The 16,187-nt window shown below is 47.2% G+C and overlaps 1 protein-coding gene across 1 annotated transcript in view; it reads right to left on the bottom strand.

Moving 5' to 3' along the window:
• The window catches only part of LOC135916407 (cubilin-like), an 82,236-nt gene that overhangs the window by 18,156 nt on the left and 47,893 nt on the right, over positions 1-16,187 (bottom strand). Inside the window, exon 7 of the mRNA XM_065449757.1 lies at positions 6,177-6,358. Coding sequence (XP_065305829.1) covers positions 6,177-6,358 — 182 coding nt within the window. The remainder of the gene's footprint in view (positions 1-6,176; positions 6,359-16,187) is intronic.

Raw genomic sequence — 16,187 nt, forward strand, 5'->3', positions numbered from 1 at the left:
AATATCACTTGTCAGATTGATCACACTGTCCTCGAAAGGAGTTTAAATAACATATTGCAGTGGTGTAATGAATGGGGTATTTTTGCTAACGCTAGTAAACCCGTATTTATTCGTATTACTCGTTAAAAAAAAACATTGACTTTTTCTTATACTTTAGGTTCTTCAGCTCTGCGTGAGACTAACAACTTCAAATACTTAGGTGTTACTTTGACTTCCACATTTTCGTGAAGCATGCAAATTATTGATATTTTTTTTCTTCTGCTTTCCGCAAACTTTGTTTCCTAAGACGCAATCTGAAAAATGCTTCTCCTAATGGAAAATTACTGTTATTTTTCATTTATTAGACCAAAGTTAGAATATGCATGTATATCATAGGATCCTTACACTAAGTCAAATATCGCGCGTCTTGAAAAAATACAGACAGACAGTGAGGTTTATATTTAATAAATTCGCAAGACTGGACTCTCACTCAAAAATTATGACGGGAAATTCCATACCCACTCTTGAATCGCGCCGAAAGCAATAAGGCTTGAATCCTTTTCCCTTCTTCTCAACAACAGGCTTGAAATGAAACCATCGACTTACATGACGCCTGCAATAACACGGCACACAAGACAGCATCATCTGGACTCCCTAACACCCTATGATGCTCGAACTGACACGTTTAAATTTTCTTTTTTTTTTCCCAGAACAATATCAGACTGGAACGACAGTTTACAGACACAGTGTGACTAAAGATTGTATAAATTTGTACTTGCTTGTTCCTGATTTATTCCCTTTTGTTTGCATTATATTTCCCCTCTGCTTGTACCGAAAGGTCTGCAGTATGTACTAAATAAATAAATAAATGAATAAGTAATTAAATGCAGACAGCGCAGCCTTGATAACAAGCGCTGCTATAGCGTTTCTCCAAGCCATTGGGCTGGACTCACGGCTTTAGAGATGCCATAACGCTGTGAGCTTGTATACAGGCACCTCTTCCGTACATCATCATTATCATCATCATCATTCATCAGCCCTTTTCTGGCCCGTCCCTTTTCCCCAGTGCAGAGTAGCAGGTCGACCTCTCTGTCTTTCTGTAAATCTCTCTCTCTTTCTCTCAAATTGTTATCAATAGGTACACTGCGGGAGTACCTCGCTCGATGGACAAGGTTTCCGCCTTCGAATAAAATCGTTTCGGTTATGGATAACAGCGTACCATACAGTGTGAATCACACTTGTCGAGCGGTCGAGCGACCGGCTGCGGACTACGCGAGCGCCCGAAGCAGTGGTAGATACCGGGTGATAGATCTGTGCTATTGATAATGCATGGTCCAAGCGTACATCATTACCGTGCGAGATCTTATTGAGGCGTTACCCAGTGGTCTTTTTTTTTATCGAAAGATGAGGATGAAAACCGATTTTTGTGTTTCGTTCGCCCCATCATCTACGACGTACTCACCCGTTTTACGTAAATTATGTCCTCACCAATAACCGTCGTATTCTTTTTATGCGATCCCCTCTTAATATTACTGGTTTACAGGGCAAGAAGGCAATGCCGAAGCGCAACGCTTGTATGTATCATGCTCGTCTGCTAACCGCAGTGATCGCTGCCTTGAGCAACGCCATCGGCCTCATACAGGAGCCAAACGCAGGCATAGCATAGGAATTTCAAATCTACTAGTGTTGAAATTCGTAACAACAACGTGTCTGCCGCAAATATTTGATAACGATTGACGCTTCAATGTTTCGAAGTGCCGTTAGGTTCGCCGCACACGAGCACCTCTATATTTTAGTTCTTACGCCAACCGATCAGATAATGACGAGATTTCCCATTTCACGCTGCTGCTCTTCGTTGAATAAAAACCGATATAGGCAAAATAGTTCACAAGACGCACACGCACGGCCACTGATGATGCGCGTCGCATTTTTCGAAGCCAAGAGAAATTTCTGCATACTGTAGTTACCGCTGCACCGAAAGGCTGCACAGTGGTTCTTCGGCGACCTTGTACGAACTCAGGTCACGTGCATTTGACGGACAACGAGCTAAAACATCCCCGAATCGTTCCGCAGCACGCGACGGCTACACATTCAAACAGCGCTGCGCCGGCTCGCACGAGAGAGAGAGAGACGAGGAAGGACTCGCCGCACACTCTTTCCTCCTCAGCCAATGAAAAGATCTATATGGTATTGCTGCAAAATAAACATTTTTCTTTCTTTTTTAATGACTACATGTGTGGTAACGTGCTTACCTACCTTATCCCGATTAATTCTACCGGTGTCAATATTGTGCTCCGTTGACTGTAAACGAGCTAATAATTACTAAATGAAAAACGCACGTCCTGCCATATAGATGTGAGGTCGGAGCATCCACGAGCGACTTCTCGTAGAAATTGCGGGCTTGTTCGCACTATCGCACAAAGGAATCGTGACGTCAGCCGTGGCTGGCGAATATGCACGGCGCTTTATATTGGCCTCTGTACAGCGACAAACTCTGTTATTATCTTCGACTGCGACCTTAATACATTACTTCGGTAACCCAGCATCCATGTATGACACAAACATTATCATGATATTGGTATCCCACTGGTATTGGTCTGACACGCGACATGTATTTCTTTGATAAGTATTTGTGAAACGATAAGTGGTAACAATAATCATCCACATATCTGTTGCTGTTGTGGGCAAGTCACCACTGGAATCGTTTGGAACAGGAGAGAAAGTCTTCGCGTCGAGCACAGTCAAAAGAGTTCACAAAAGATTGACAAAGCCGGCGCGTCCGACCCGCGTCTCTTGCTTCTCGTCTTGTCTTGACCATTTCGCTGCCTGCGTCTCCAACAGGCCTCCGCACGGAGTGCTGGTATTCTTTATAAATGCGTAAGCATCTCTATGCCTACCAAACGAAAAAACTCGTCCGTCCGTCCGTCGGTCCCCCCGTCCGTCCGTACGTCAGACAGGACAATCGCTTTCAATACAGCGCCCGCAGTAGCGAGCGAATTGACCTTCGTGCTGCCTCTCGCTTCGACGTGAACTAAGCGGCCAGAACACAACGCACACGAAGCTATCAGTTCTCGGCGCACTCTGTTCCCATCGCAGATCGCTTTTCAGATAGGGCACGCGTGGCCGCGCCATACGCAGCTGCCGCCAGAGTACGTTTGATCGCGGTTGGTAATGGTTCGCAATGAGTAGAGGCAGCGTCATCGAGCACGTCTACGTACGAGGTCTACCAGACGTGACACTGTTCAGTTACGTCACGCACGACAGCATGCATCGGCCAGTGCTAATATTTCACGAAGCAGCGGAATCATCCAAACGAACCATCATATAACACGAGTGAACATTGCTACTATTCTCCTCTCCTTCGTCATCTCATGCTGGTCTCACTTAACATTTCGGTGTTGCAACCACGCTTCTCTCTTTCACGATTTGTTCGCGACGTTTCTCGCAATTATTCCAAACACAAGCGCATACGACGACGAAACAACAGGTGAATTGTAGCAAATGCTCACGCATCACTTAGACAACTCCTACAGGAGATTCAGCTTGTAATATTTTGCCCCTTTTAATTACTGTCGACGACATAGTCGATTTTAATGCGAAGCATTCTATGCGAATTCCAAGCTCTTTGAGTGTATACATATCTAGCCTCCTACGCTGCAGGGCTGGCGGTGCCTACCAGCTATATGTGCTCATCTTCACGTTGCCGGCGTGGTCGCGGCATCGTCGTCATTCGAGGTCCACCATCCGACTGTCGCCGCTGGTTCTCGCGTACTATACCTACGCCGAGCCAGGAGGCGCGCACAAGAAGATCCTGGCATGCCGGCTACGGAGCACCGGTCGGTGGTTGCTTCCCTACGAACAGCGATTCAAAGGCAAATTTCCCATCCCGTGCACGCCAATTCCGGGCTCCCGGAAGAAGCTCTTGGACGGCCACAGTTACGTCGAGAAGAGCGTCAAGTCGGGCATTGTGTTCCTCAGAGGTTTACTGAAGCAGCTCGAGGATGGCGTACTGCTGGGCGCAGTGAAAGGGACCGTGTTCGCAATGATTGAGCAGCAAGGCTAGCCCACGTCCTTTCTCACTCTCAGCACGTCCGAACCCCACGATGAGCGCCTGCTGGAAGTCAGCGACAGAGTCAGAGCCGGTTGAGACGCGCCGCCGCAGGGCTGGTGCCATACACAGCTAACTGTAATATGCTTCGCATAACTTCGATTTCCACAGTACGTGGGATGTGCATAACTTTATTTATTTATTTATTTATTTATTGATTACCACATTGTACAATGTGTAGATGGTTTCCTTCGTCCTCACCTATCCTACCCCCTGCCCCCCCCCCCCCACCTGAACGGCAGTCCTTGCTGACTGCCGTTCAGGTGCCAGGAAACCTAGCTAGACAGTTACAGCGCGACCAGAGTAATTTCTTTGCTTTCCTCTAATTCATATTATTTAACAATAAATAGCCACTTACTGCTTCTACTGCTTCGTTCTAGTCAGCGCGTTGCCTCTATAGTATTTATTTGTTTATTTATTTATTTATTTATTTATTTATTTACTTATTTTGAATACCCTAAAGGCCCCGAAAGGCATTACATAGGGGTGGGGGGGGGATACAATTCACAAATGACACGTCAACATAATAAAAAGAACTGAAGACAACAATCAAGCAAGCACAGATTTGGGTAAAAGAGTCAGTTTGTAAAAAAAAAAAGAAAAGTCATTAGGGTGAGAGTACAGGGTACAATTCACACTTGCACTACATGGCACGCTTCAACAAGGCACACGCGACAGCTGAATGTTGGATAAATACACATTTAAAATTTTTATATATATACAAAACAGGCCAAGCAATAAGTGGCAGCTGAACATTATATACATTTAAAAATGTGCGCAGGGTCAGTAATTGTTACCATATCTTGGGGTAGGGCATTTCATTCACTGATAACACCAAAGGGGGATTTTGGAATTTTTTGGTTCTAGCAAATATGGGAGACACTTGGCATACATGGTTATTGCGGTTAGACAGATAATGGGCCGGCAAGGTGGGAGCCGATGAAAAAGATGAACCGCAATAGTAAAGGGAGTGAAAAAAAGAGACGGAAATATTTCCGTCGTGTGCCAAGATCCGGAAGATTAAGGGTCTGATTTAATGCAGACACTTTCGAGAGTAGGATCGAGAGTAGGAGCGCAAAATAAAGCGCGCAGCCTTATATTGAATAGATTCGATGTAATCAGAAAGGCTAGCTGCGCCAGGGTTCCAAATAAAAGAGGCGCAATCGAGGATTGCTGTGATGAGGGAAATCCACCAAGAGGGAATAAGGAAATTCCACCTGCTCTCGCGCCCAACTACTACCACAATGAATTTTCCGCGGTGCAGCCGTATGCCACAATTATACCGCGAAGATGCCAGCATATTCTCGTAAAGGCAAGGACTAATGCCTTACATTATTTGCAGATTATGTAGGAGGAGGAGGAAAAGAAGGAAGGAAAGGTAGGGAGGTCAACTAGATTCACGTCCGGTTTGCTACCCTACACGAGGGAAGGGGTTTAAGGGATGAAAAGAAAGGATAGATAGGGAGGGAAGAACGTACTTTTATTGCGAACACGAGCGGTTGTCCATCACTTCAGGCCTACAATAGGTCACTGAGGCCAGTCCATGTCATGAATTATAGCAGTGCAAGCGTCGTTTTGTTAGCCTGCGACGCGTGAGGCCATGGTCTGAGAATCTTAGTCACTGAAAATAGTCTGCTGTCTAATAGGTTTAACACCCTCCGAAGAACGTCGCTTTCGATGTCATAGAGATTACAAAACACAACACGTGCTCGATCGTCTCTTCACAGTTGCATGAGTCACAGATCGTTGTGTCGGACATTCCAATGAGGAATGAGTAGGCTTTCGTAAAAGCCACCCCTAACCAGAGGCGGCACAGTGAAGTAACACACACTGAATAATGCCTATTGATATGCGACAGAAATAATACAGCCAAGAAGGTTTAGAAACGAACACACGAATGGCCCTTTGTGTAACTGTGGTAGAGGGGGGGGGGGTGTACAGCGATTGACAATCTTCCCACTATCATTAACGTCGACTCCCTCTGTACAGACACTATGCTGGCGGTGCTTGCCCTGTACTCCGCAGCCCTATACTCAGCACTTCACACATAATATCGGGAAACCGTAAGCGCCGCCCAAATTTCTCTCACCTCGATGTATCCGGAGGAGCAATTTTCAGACTCGCTGAATGCGAACTCCCTGAACTCGACGCGTGGCAGGTAGTTGCTCCTGACGCGAATAGTCCAGACGCAGGTGAGGCCGCCTTCCGCTTCGGATAAGTCGGCTGGTGACACGATTGAACCCTCGCTCGCTTCGTACAGGCCACCGCATGCTGTGGAAGAGACACGCAAACCCTTACTTACGAGGCGTTTCGTTCCTTAGTGCTCTTTGCCATTGGCTATATGTCCATCAATAGGACTGGCTGGAAATAGCCTTTTTCTGAATGTAGACCTCGTTCAAACCCATGTCTTCGTGTAGGCGCTGGCACTCTATACAATACAAAACTCCTAGTCTTCAAAAGGCATATATGTTATCTTTCTGATATTCAGGTCCAAAAGTATTACTAGGCATACACACAAGGCCGATTGTGCGCATGGATCTCGATGGGGGTTAAATAGCAGTCATTATGTGACCGATGAGGACTAATACGCTGTTGAACTAATTGAATTTCACCATTAGCTTATCAATTATGCCTTCTGTGGCACATGTTGCGATTGGGGAACTGCATCCAGTCAACGCTGAAGCTATATCCACTTACCAGAAACACCGAGTGAACGTTTGTAGACGTGACGTGCAACCCCTCGAGTGGGCATAAGTAATTTTCTTTCTCATTTCTCTTTATTGCTTTGTACACATTTCCCCTGTGTATGATATAGAGAACAGGACGGGCGTCTGGCTGATCTCTCAGTCCCTAAAAGTTACAGCAAGCTGCCATTCCATGTGTTATCTCCTCCCAAAAGCCTTCCTTGCGCCCTGCACATGGAAGTACGTGGCTGGACAATCATCATCAGCAGCAGCTTATTATGTAGGCTACAGGACGAAGGCCTCTCCCTGCGATCTCCAATTAGCCCTGTCCTGATTCCAACGGCGTCAACTGATTCCAACGTGCACCCGCAAATTTCCTAATCTCATCGCTCCACCTAGTCTTCTGCCGTCCTCGACTGCGCTTCCCTTCTCTTGGAATCCATTCTGTAACCCTAGTTGTACACCGGATATCTAACCCACGCATTACATGACCTGCCCACCTCCATCTTTTTTTCTCGTAATGTCGATTAGAATATCGGCTATACCCGTTTTCTCTATGATCCATACCGCTCTCTTTCTGTCTCTTAACGTTATATCTAGCATTCCTCGTTTCATCGCTCTTTGTGCGGAACTTAACTTGTTCTCAAGTTTACAAGTTTCCGCCACCTATGTCAGCACCGGTAAAATCCACTGATTGTACACATTCATTTTAAATGATAATGGTAAGTTTCCAGTCAGGAGCTGACAATGTCTGCCGTGTGCGCTCCAACCCATTTTTATTCTTCTGTGAATTTCCTTCTCATGATCAGGGTTCCCTGCGAGTAGTTGACTTACGTAAACGTACTCCTTTACAGACTATAGAGGCTGACTGACGATCCTGAACTCTTGTTCCCTTGCTCGGGTATTCCTCATTATCCATGTCTTCTGCATATTAATCTTCAACCCCACTCTCATAATCTCTCTGTCAAGGTACAGCCTCCCTCGCGGAAATAAGTGCGCGCAAAGCCGCGCGCTTAAAAGCGCGCGCGGCAGAAGGCGCTTTCGCAGCAAGAATTCTCTAGAATAACAGCTTGCGTTTGTTGGTTTTCCATCGTGGTGTTAACAGCGCGAAACGTGGACGGGACACGAGACGAGAAGACGACACCACAAGCGCTGCCGAAATGAGCGCGCCGCCTTGCACGCTAGTTTCCGCAAGTGAGGACGTACCTTTAAGGTCCTCAATCATTTGTTCTAACTCGACTCCAGTGTTGATCAACAGGACAATGTCATCTGCAAACCGAAGGTTGCTGAGATATTCGCCATTTCATCCTTACTCCTAAGCCTTCCCAGTTTAATAGCTTGAATACTTCTTCCAAGCACGCAGTGAAAAGCATTGCCGAGATTATCTCCTTAATTGTCTGTCCCCTTTCTTTATAGGTATCTTCCTACTTTTCTTGTGTAGAATTAAGGTAGCTGTGGAATCTCTGTACATATTTTCCAAGATAGTTACCTACGCGGCATGTACTCCTTCATTACGTAATGCCTCTATGACTGGTACCTCTATTGAATCAAATGCCTTTTCGTAATCTATGAACGCTATATAGAGAAGCTGATTGTACTCTGCGGATTATTTGATTACCTGATTACTGACATGTATGTGATCCAATGCATAAAGCATCCCTTCCTCAAGCCAGCGTGTTCCCTTGGTTGAAACTCCATTGGAAATTATCTTGGTGAATGTTTCATATAATACTATAAATTTGTTTTTCAATTTTTCAATTTTTTAACGTCTCCCTCTTTGTGGATTAGTAAAATGTTTGCATTCTTCCAGTTCTCTGGGAACTTTGAAGTCGACAGAGACTTCGTATAGAGCACCACCAGTTTTTTAAGTATTATGTCTCCTCAATCGCTGATTAAATCGACTGGTATTCCATCTTCTCCTGCCGCTTTTCTCCGTTTCATGTCTTGCAAGGCCCTTCTAACCTCATCGCCACTTATAGAAGGAGTCTCTGCAACCTGTTCATTACTGCTTCGAATGGAGGCATCGTGCCTCCTCTGGGTACTGTACAAGTCAGTATAGAATTCTTCCGCTTCTCTTACTATACCTTCGAGATTTCTGATGATATCACCCTGCTTATCTTTAAGGGCATACATCTTGGTTTGTCCTATGGCAAGTTTCCTTCTCACTGAAATCATGCTGCGTCCATTTTTTACTGTTTCCTCAGTCTTTCTCACGTTATGATTTCGAATATCCCTTATTTTCTCCTTGTTGATCAGTTTTGACCGTTCCTCGAATCCTCTCTGATCTATTGAATTGGACACGTTCATTCTTCTTCGTTTCTTTATTAGGTACTTTGTTACTTGTGACTTGCGCAGGGCAGGGGAAATTCGAGATCGCAGGGAGAGGCCTTCGTCCTGCAGTAGACGTAAAACAGGCTGCTGCTGCTGCTGCTGCTGCTGCTGCTGCTGCTGCTGCTGCTGCTGCTGCTGCTGCTGCTGCTGCTGCTGCTGCTGCTGATGATGATGATGATGATGATGATGATGATGATGGTGTTACTTGTGAGAGCTTGCCTACTAGTTGCTTTGGTGCATCACCTCCCACTTCGCTTGCTGGCTTTGAAGCCAGCCTACTTACGGTTTCATGCATTACCCCTATGCAGTGGCGCAGCTAGACCATTTGACCCCCGGCGCCCATGGTCTTTTGTCTACCCCGGGGTAGTAAGCAAGGCGAGGATATCGAAAATTTCCGAGGAGGGGGGGATGGGTGATGATTCAACACCAGCACAGCCGCCTTGGATACCGCGCATGCACCCCCCCCCCCCATTCGCTTTCGTTCCTAGAATTCGCGAATCTAGCAGGTATACACGCTGTTTTATTTTCTGCACCAAATAACACAGGGTGCTGCACTGATAACTCGTAATAAGCGCATTTGCTTATCTGATGTCAGACTGTAAGGCTTGTCAGCCAATACAGATGCGGCATCGTGGAAAATATGGCTCACAAGTAACAAAGATATTTCAATAAAGTTTTAATTAGTAATTTTAGAGGCAATATTTCATTTGCAAAATTGAAGGCTGACAGTTCGATGTTTCTCAAAAACAACTTTAAAAAAATCATCGTAGGTACTACGGCTTGTAGTAATTTGGCTGTGGGCAGCCCTGAAAGCAAATGAAAAATTGGAGGATGCTTAGGCTTCGCCTTCAAGAGTGGAACGCGATAGCGTTATCGCATACCCTACGAACCGCCTACTCAAACGTGCTACGCCAGCCAAACGTCGCGATCGGCAGAGATAGCCGGGCCCTGACGCGCCATGAAGGAGGACGCGGTCTTGGGGCGAGTGGCGCGCCACGTGTCGGGGCAGCGCCGTACATTGCGAGGAGGGGGTCTTCTGTGTTTGCCGCAAGATGGCTCTGCGTGTGCGCAGAGCCATCTTGCGAAATTTAGCGCACAGCAGAAATTTAGCGGAAAAGTACTTCGATACTCGTGAAACTGCGACTTCTGTAAGTTACATGGTCATAATTACCGATATACACTGCAGTATACCTTTCTACGGCACGTTTCTAAGGGTACACGGCATTCACTAGAGGCGATTTTGTCCCGTTTTGAAGGAACGAACTCGCGGCTGAGTGGTAGCGTCTCCGTCTCACACTCCAGAGACTCTGGTTCGATCCCCACCAGCCCATCCTGCAAGATGTTTTTTATTTATGAAGTCCCTTCTGGGATTTATCGCTCATGGCCAACGCCGCTGACACCGACGACACCGGCTTTTCTGTGACACGAGCTCCTTAACGCTGTCGCGTTAAAAATAAATAGCGTGCCAGTGACGCTAATCTCCCCACCCTATAAGAAAGCGTCACCTTCATTCTGCTGCGTGGGCACCAATTCTATGGCAATTACGAGTTCTCTTGATTCTGATTAATAAAGCCTTTCTTTATTTGTGACTGTTGGCAAACGTCATTATCCAAGCTGCGGTACCACAACAAGGTTGGGAACGGAATAGAGCACGCTTCGCGTCGATTTGTGGCGTCACCATGCAAAAAAAAAAGAAGAAGAAAGAAGGCCGCGATAAAGCTCGTGCCAGCTAAAGCTTGAGCTACTGCTGGTCTGCACTCGCAATTGAGAGAATAGAGAGATCGACGTCACCCATGCACTATTTCATATTTCTTTCGGTACTGCCATACTGGGCCGCCCACAGGGCCAAAGTACTGCCGGTTCTAACACCCAAGGCGATTGCGTTTAGAAAAGAAGTTTTTGTTGAGTTATTAATGTAACTTTGGGTCCTCAATTCCCGAATTTCCGCTATAGTTGCCACTTAAGCAGTTATTTAAGATATCCTAATGAATTATCTGCCATATTTTGCACGATACCGAGTTCCTAGTGTTCACAAACATACATACCCTGATAGAATATCGGGAACTATACTCACAAAATTCACCTCTCTGTAAAATTCCGTGCAGCTGAAACAAGACACTGTATTTCTGACATGAAGTCAAGAAACAACAACAAAATGATAAAGACACGGTTAGCTAGGACAACGAGACAGTGTTTTTATTCAACGCCGCGAAACTGATACAAAACCAATACAAACGATACAAAACTGATAAATGGAGCACTGTATACAGGGTGTCCCAGCTAACTTTAGCTAGAGCTTTAAAATATGCAAATGAAATTCAGCTGTATAGAGGTAATGTTGTAGCGGTTGTAACGGTAAGGTAATGGTGTAAGGTAACGCAAAGTGCATCGAGCGGCCAGTCACGAGGCAATTTTGCGTGTATTCGCGGGTTTCTTTTACGCTCGGAAAAACACTTTTATGTAGCACGTATTGAGCAACACAGAAAGCTATATCCGAAGCTTTTCATGTTGCTCTAAAATTTTCTCATTGACACTTTTCATCTAATTATATACAGGGCGTCCCAGCTAACTTGGACCAAGATTTTGAAAAAAACCTATGCGTTCTTCAGAACAGAAATCGCGTGGATGTTGTTAGCGTTTATCTAAACTTACAGTACCATATTAAAGCGACAGCGTTAAGGAGCTCGTGTCGCAGAAAAGTCGGTGTCAGCGGCGTTGGCCATGAGCGAAAAATCCCGGAAGGCAATTCATAAATAAAAACAACTTGCAAGATGGGCATCGAACCAGGGTCTCCGAAGTGCGAGATGGAGACGCTACCACTCAGCCCCAAGCCCCTCCATCCACGCGCCACCACCGCTTTCTTAAGTAGCGACAACCTTTGTTGTGCGCCGCCTTTTTCCCTCACACCAAATCCGGTTCCGGCATTTCCGGTTTTCCGGTTCCGGCGTTTCCGCTTCCTGGAGTTGCGCTGCGGGAATTTCCGCTTTGACTGCTTTTAGACGATGTTGAGACGCCCGCGCGTGCTTAGCCGAGCTGTGGCAGTCAGAATAATAAGAATGCAAAGAGGACAAGCTGTTGTATTCCGCTGAAGTAGTAGTTCGCGGTCGCTGTTTTCCAAATGCACGAAAACCAGCAGTAGTCTTCAAGCGCCCAGGCACTACATTCCACTGTACATACGTTGTCTCTCGTGGCACAACCCGTCGCAGGTTGACGCGAAGCAATGAACACGACGAGATCGCTGATAACAATATACGGCGGTTCCTGGATGGAATCGCATTCACAGTTTAAACCGCAGCTGGTGCGATTAAAGCCTCTCCATCGACGCGAAAGTAAACGCTAAAAACATAGCGCCACTTTCATTCGGAACAGGAAGCTGCAGCTACGTAAGTTCCGCTTGACGCCGGAAGCTAAGGGGGTGAGTGGGAGAGGAGCGTGGAGGAGGAAGGTAGGTTGGCGGTACTTAACCTGGTCGGCGGTGGCGCGTAGATGGAGTGGCTTTAACTCAGCCATGAGTTCGATGGTTCAATGTGGGACAAAAGCACCTCCAGTGAATGCGGTGTTGCCTTAGAACCGTGCCGTAGAAAGTTATACTGCTGTGTATATTGGTAATTATGAGCATGTAAATTACAGAAGTCGCAATTAAACGCGTAGCGAAGTACGTTTCCGCTACATTTCTTCTGTGCTTGCAGCACACGCAGAGCCATCTTGCGGCAAACAGAGAAGACCCCCTCCTCGCAATGTACGGTGCTGCCCTACATATGGCGCGTCACTCGCCCGCTTCTCGCCTTCGTCTCGTTTGAGCGCAATGGGGCTGTGCGGGGACCTGTGCGAGGCGCGTCGCGGCCCGGCTGTCCGTGCCGATCACGACGCTTGGCTCGCGTAGATCGTTTCCCGCTCCGAATCACCGATTCTTTGGTTCGTTCCGCTTGCTCAGGCGCACATTTCGTTGCCGCGCCGAACGCTGCGTTGCACGGCATTGGTGGGTACAAAGTCTGATGCGGGCAGCCTCGTAAGTGATCGCTGCGCCATAGCGCATTGTCTTACACCCCGTGGTGGGTCGACGGGAACGCTATCGCGTTCCACTCTTGAAGGCGAAGCTTAAACGTGACCCGCCGTGGTTGCTCAGTGGCTATGGTGTTGGGCTGCTGAGCACGAGGTCGCGGGATCGAATCCCGGCCACAGCGGCCGCATTTCGATGGGGGCGAAATGCGAAAACACCCGTGTGCTTAGATTTAGGTGCACGTTAAAGAACACCAGGTGGTCTAAATTTCCGGAGTCCTCCACTACGGCGTGCCTCATAATCAGAAAGTGGTTTTGGCACGTAAAACCCCAAATATTATTATTATTAAGCTTAAACGTCCTCGTCTTTTTTTGAATAACTAGCCGAGATAAATTAACTTTTTAAATATTGCTTGAAACGTTCAGGCGGCAATAGGAAAGTTGTGGAGCTCCACAAATACTGCCCAACCCAGATGCTTCCAACGAGCTAGAGTTAGCGTGGCGGTTTTTTTTTTTCGAGAAAAACGAAAGCCCGCAGAGATTAAAAAATACCACGTGACAGCGCGCTCTGTGCGCCCGAATGCGCCACGATTACAGCGCTCTCAACCCTGCTTTGTAAAAAAGATCCCTCGCTTTGCGCCTTTCGTGCTGCCCAAGATAGAGCTTCGCCTTGCGCTTTATTCCGAGATAAACGACAGTGGGTTCGGGCGGCAGTTGAAATACAGCGCGGCTCCCGTTTCTGCGGCGATAACCCGCCGCGGTTGCTCAGTGGCTACGGTGTTGGGCTGCTGAGCACAAAGGCGCGGGATCGAATCCCGGCCATGACGGTCACATTTCAATGAGGGCGAAATGCGAAAACGCCCGTGTACTTAGATTTAGGTGCACGTTAAAGAGCCACAGGTGGTCGAAATTTCCAGAGTCCTCCACTACGGCGTGCCTCATAATCAGAAAGTGGTTTTGGCACGTAAAACCCCATAATTTAATTTCTACGGTGATAATTGCACTCTCACGCTGGCAGAATGCATGCGGAGGAAAATGACAAGCTCATAAGTTCGAATTTGGGAGCAATACGCATTATAGCCAGCTTGATAACGTCGAGTGAATTGCGCTGGTTGTCACGAAAGGAAGAATTGTAAACTGACACGGAAGGTTGCTTTTTAGCTTCCTGTCCATTCCTTGTGGGCACAGAATTTGTAATTTCATATTACTTACGTGCTTTTTCCAAGTCGTACAAAAGTTTCACACAAATAGCTTTTTTCATGGATAACGGTTGTAGAGATTTATTCGCTGTGATGTCTGTCTAAAGAATGTGATCAAACAAGTCGCCCTCTGCCATAATGCAGTATTGACACCTTTTCAGCACGTCTGATGTAGCTTTTTATGATGCCGCAGGGCGGTATCTCGCTGCAGGCCTCAGCAATCTCTGCCTTTAGCGCTTCTGGTGTAGTTGCAGGTTTGCGGTACACTCGGTTCTTCACATGTCCCCACAAGAAGAAGTCAAGAGGTGCCAAGTCCGGTGACCTTGCAAGCCATGCCACTGGTCCATGCCGCCCGACCCACTGGCGTTTGAAGGCTTTGTCAAGCCAGGCTCGGGCAAGGCTGCTGCTGTGAGCTGGTGCACCATCGTGTTGATACCAAGTTCACTTTTAAAACGCGATAGGAAGATCACAGCGAAAATCTTCGACTGGGCCTTCGAAGATGTCGTTCACGTACCGCTGATCAGTGAGCATGTGGTCAAAAATATGGGGCCAATTATTCTTTCGTCAAAGATACCTTACCACACACTGAATAACCATTGGTACTGGTGTCTGGTCGGCGCCACCCAATGCGGTTTCGTATTGCTCCAGTAATACGCATTATGGATGCTGACTTGAGAATTTCTGGAGAAGGTTGCCTCATCTGTCCAGAGCACTTTGTCAACAAAATCCGGTAGTTCGTCCCTGCTCACATGGATCCAATTTGAGAAATCAAGCCACCATTGAAAGTTTCTTTCTTGCAGCTTTTGATGCAATTGGAGGTGATACAGATGCATTTCAGCCTTCCTAAGAACTCTTGACACTGAAGACTTTGAAATGCCAACCTCACCACTCACATCACGCACGCTGGAATGAGGGTTTGCAGTCATGAAAGCCAAAATGCCTCCTCATGCACTGATGATACCCTTGTTGTGCCGCGTCTTCTTGAAGCTCCCTATTTCTTTCAGCGTCATGTAACTCCTCATAATTGTGTTCGCGCTAGGTCTTCCCCACATTGCCAATTCCGGTATACCTTGGCAGCTTTCCTCTTGTTGCCTCGTGCCACTTCCAAGGCTTAGACAATGTTCATCTTCTGCTCGCTTGAGTACGGCATGCTTTAGGCACTGCAAACAAATTCTTCGGAACGGTTGCGCGGCACGACAGTAATAGACAGTCGAGCTCACATGCATCTAGCCGCCGGCACAGCTTGGAAAAAAATGGCAGTTGCTTAGCTCGGCTATGCCAGGATATACGAAGCGAAAGCTAAGGCATAGCATGGTTAGCCTTGGTTATTCATGACTGCAGGTACAGGTTAGTCTGGTTGTCGAGCTATGTTGTGGCGTTTAGCCAGTCGTTCGGCGCGCTGTTCCTGTCTGGTTGTCTAGCTATGTTGCGGCGTTTAGCCAGTCGTTCGGCGTGCTGTTCCTGTTCCATGTCGATTCCATGCCTCCTCCTGTTCATCAGACTTGTCGCCGTCCATACTGCCGCCTCAACTGTGGTTGCGGCGCACGCGAGCTCGATTTTTCAATCCTCCGACATATTATCAGGCATGCGACGCAGCTGGCGAAGCGAGCGGAGGCGAACGCAATGACGAGGAACGCGAAGTGACGTCATGTGCCTCCTCGGGGCACGGCCACGGCTAAATCGCAAGTTCGCGGCCAGCAAAGCTTTTGCTTTAGAAAGCGCCGTTGCAACAAATGATGCTCTCTCTCGCAGACACCCGCCGTGGTTGCTCAGTTGGGCTGCTGAGCACGAGGTCGCGGGATCGAATCCCGGCCACGGCGGCCGCATTTCGATGGGGGCGAAATGCGAAAACACTCGTGTACTTAGATTGAGGTGAACGTTAAAGAA

This window comes from Dermacentor albipictus, chromosome 1, assembly GCF_038994185.2.
Source record: "Dermacentor albipictus isolate Rhodes 1998 colony chromosome 1, USDA_Dalb.pri_finalv2, whole genome shotgun sequence".
NCBI lineage: Eukaryota > Metazoa > Arthropoda > Arachnida > Ixodida > Ixodidae > Dermacentor > Dermacentor albipictus.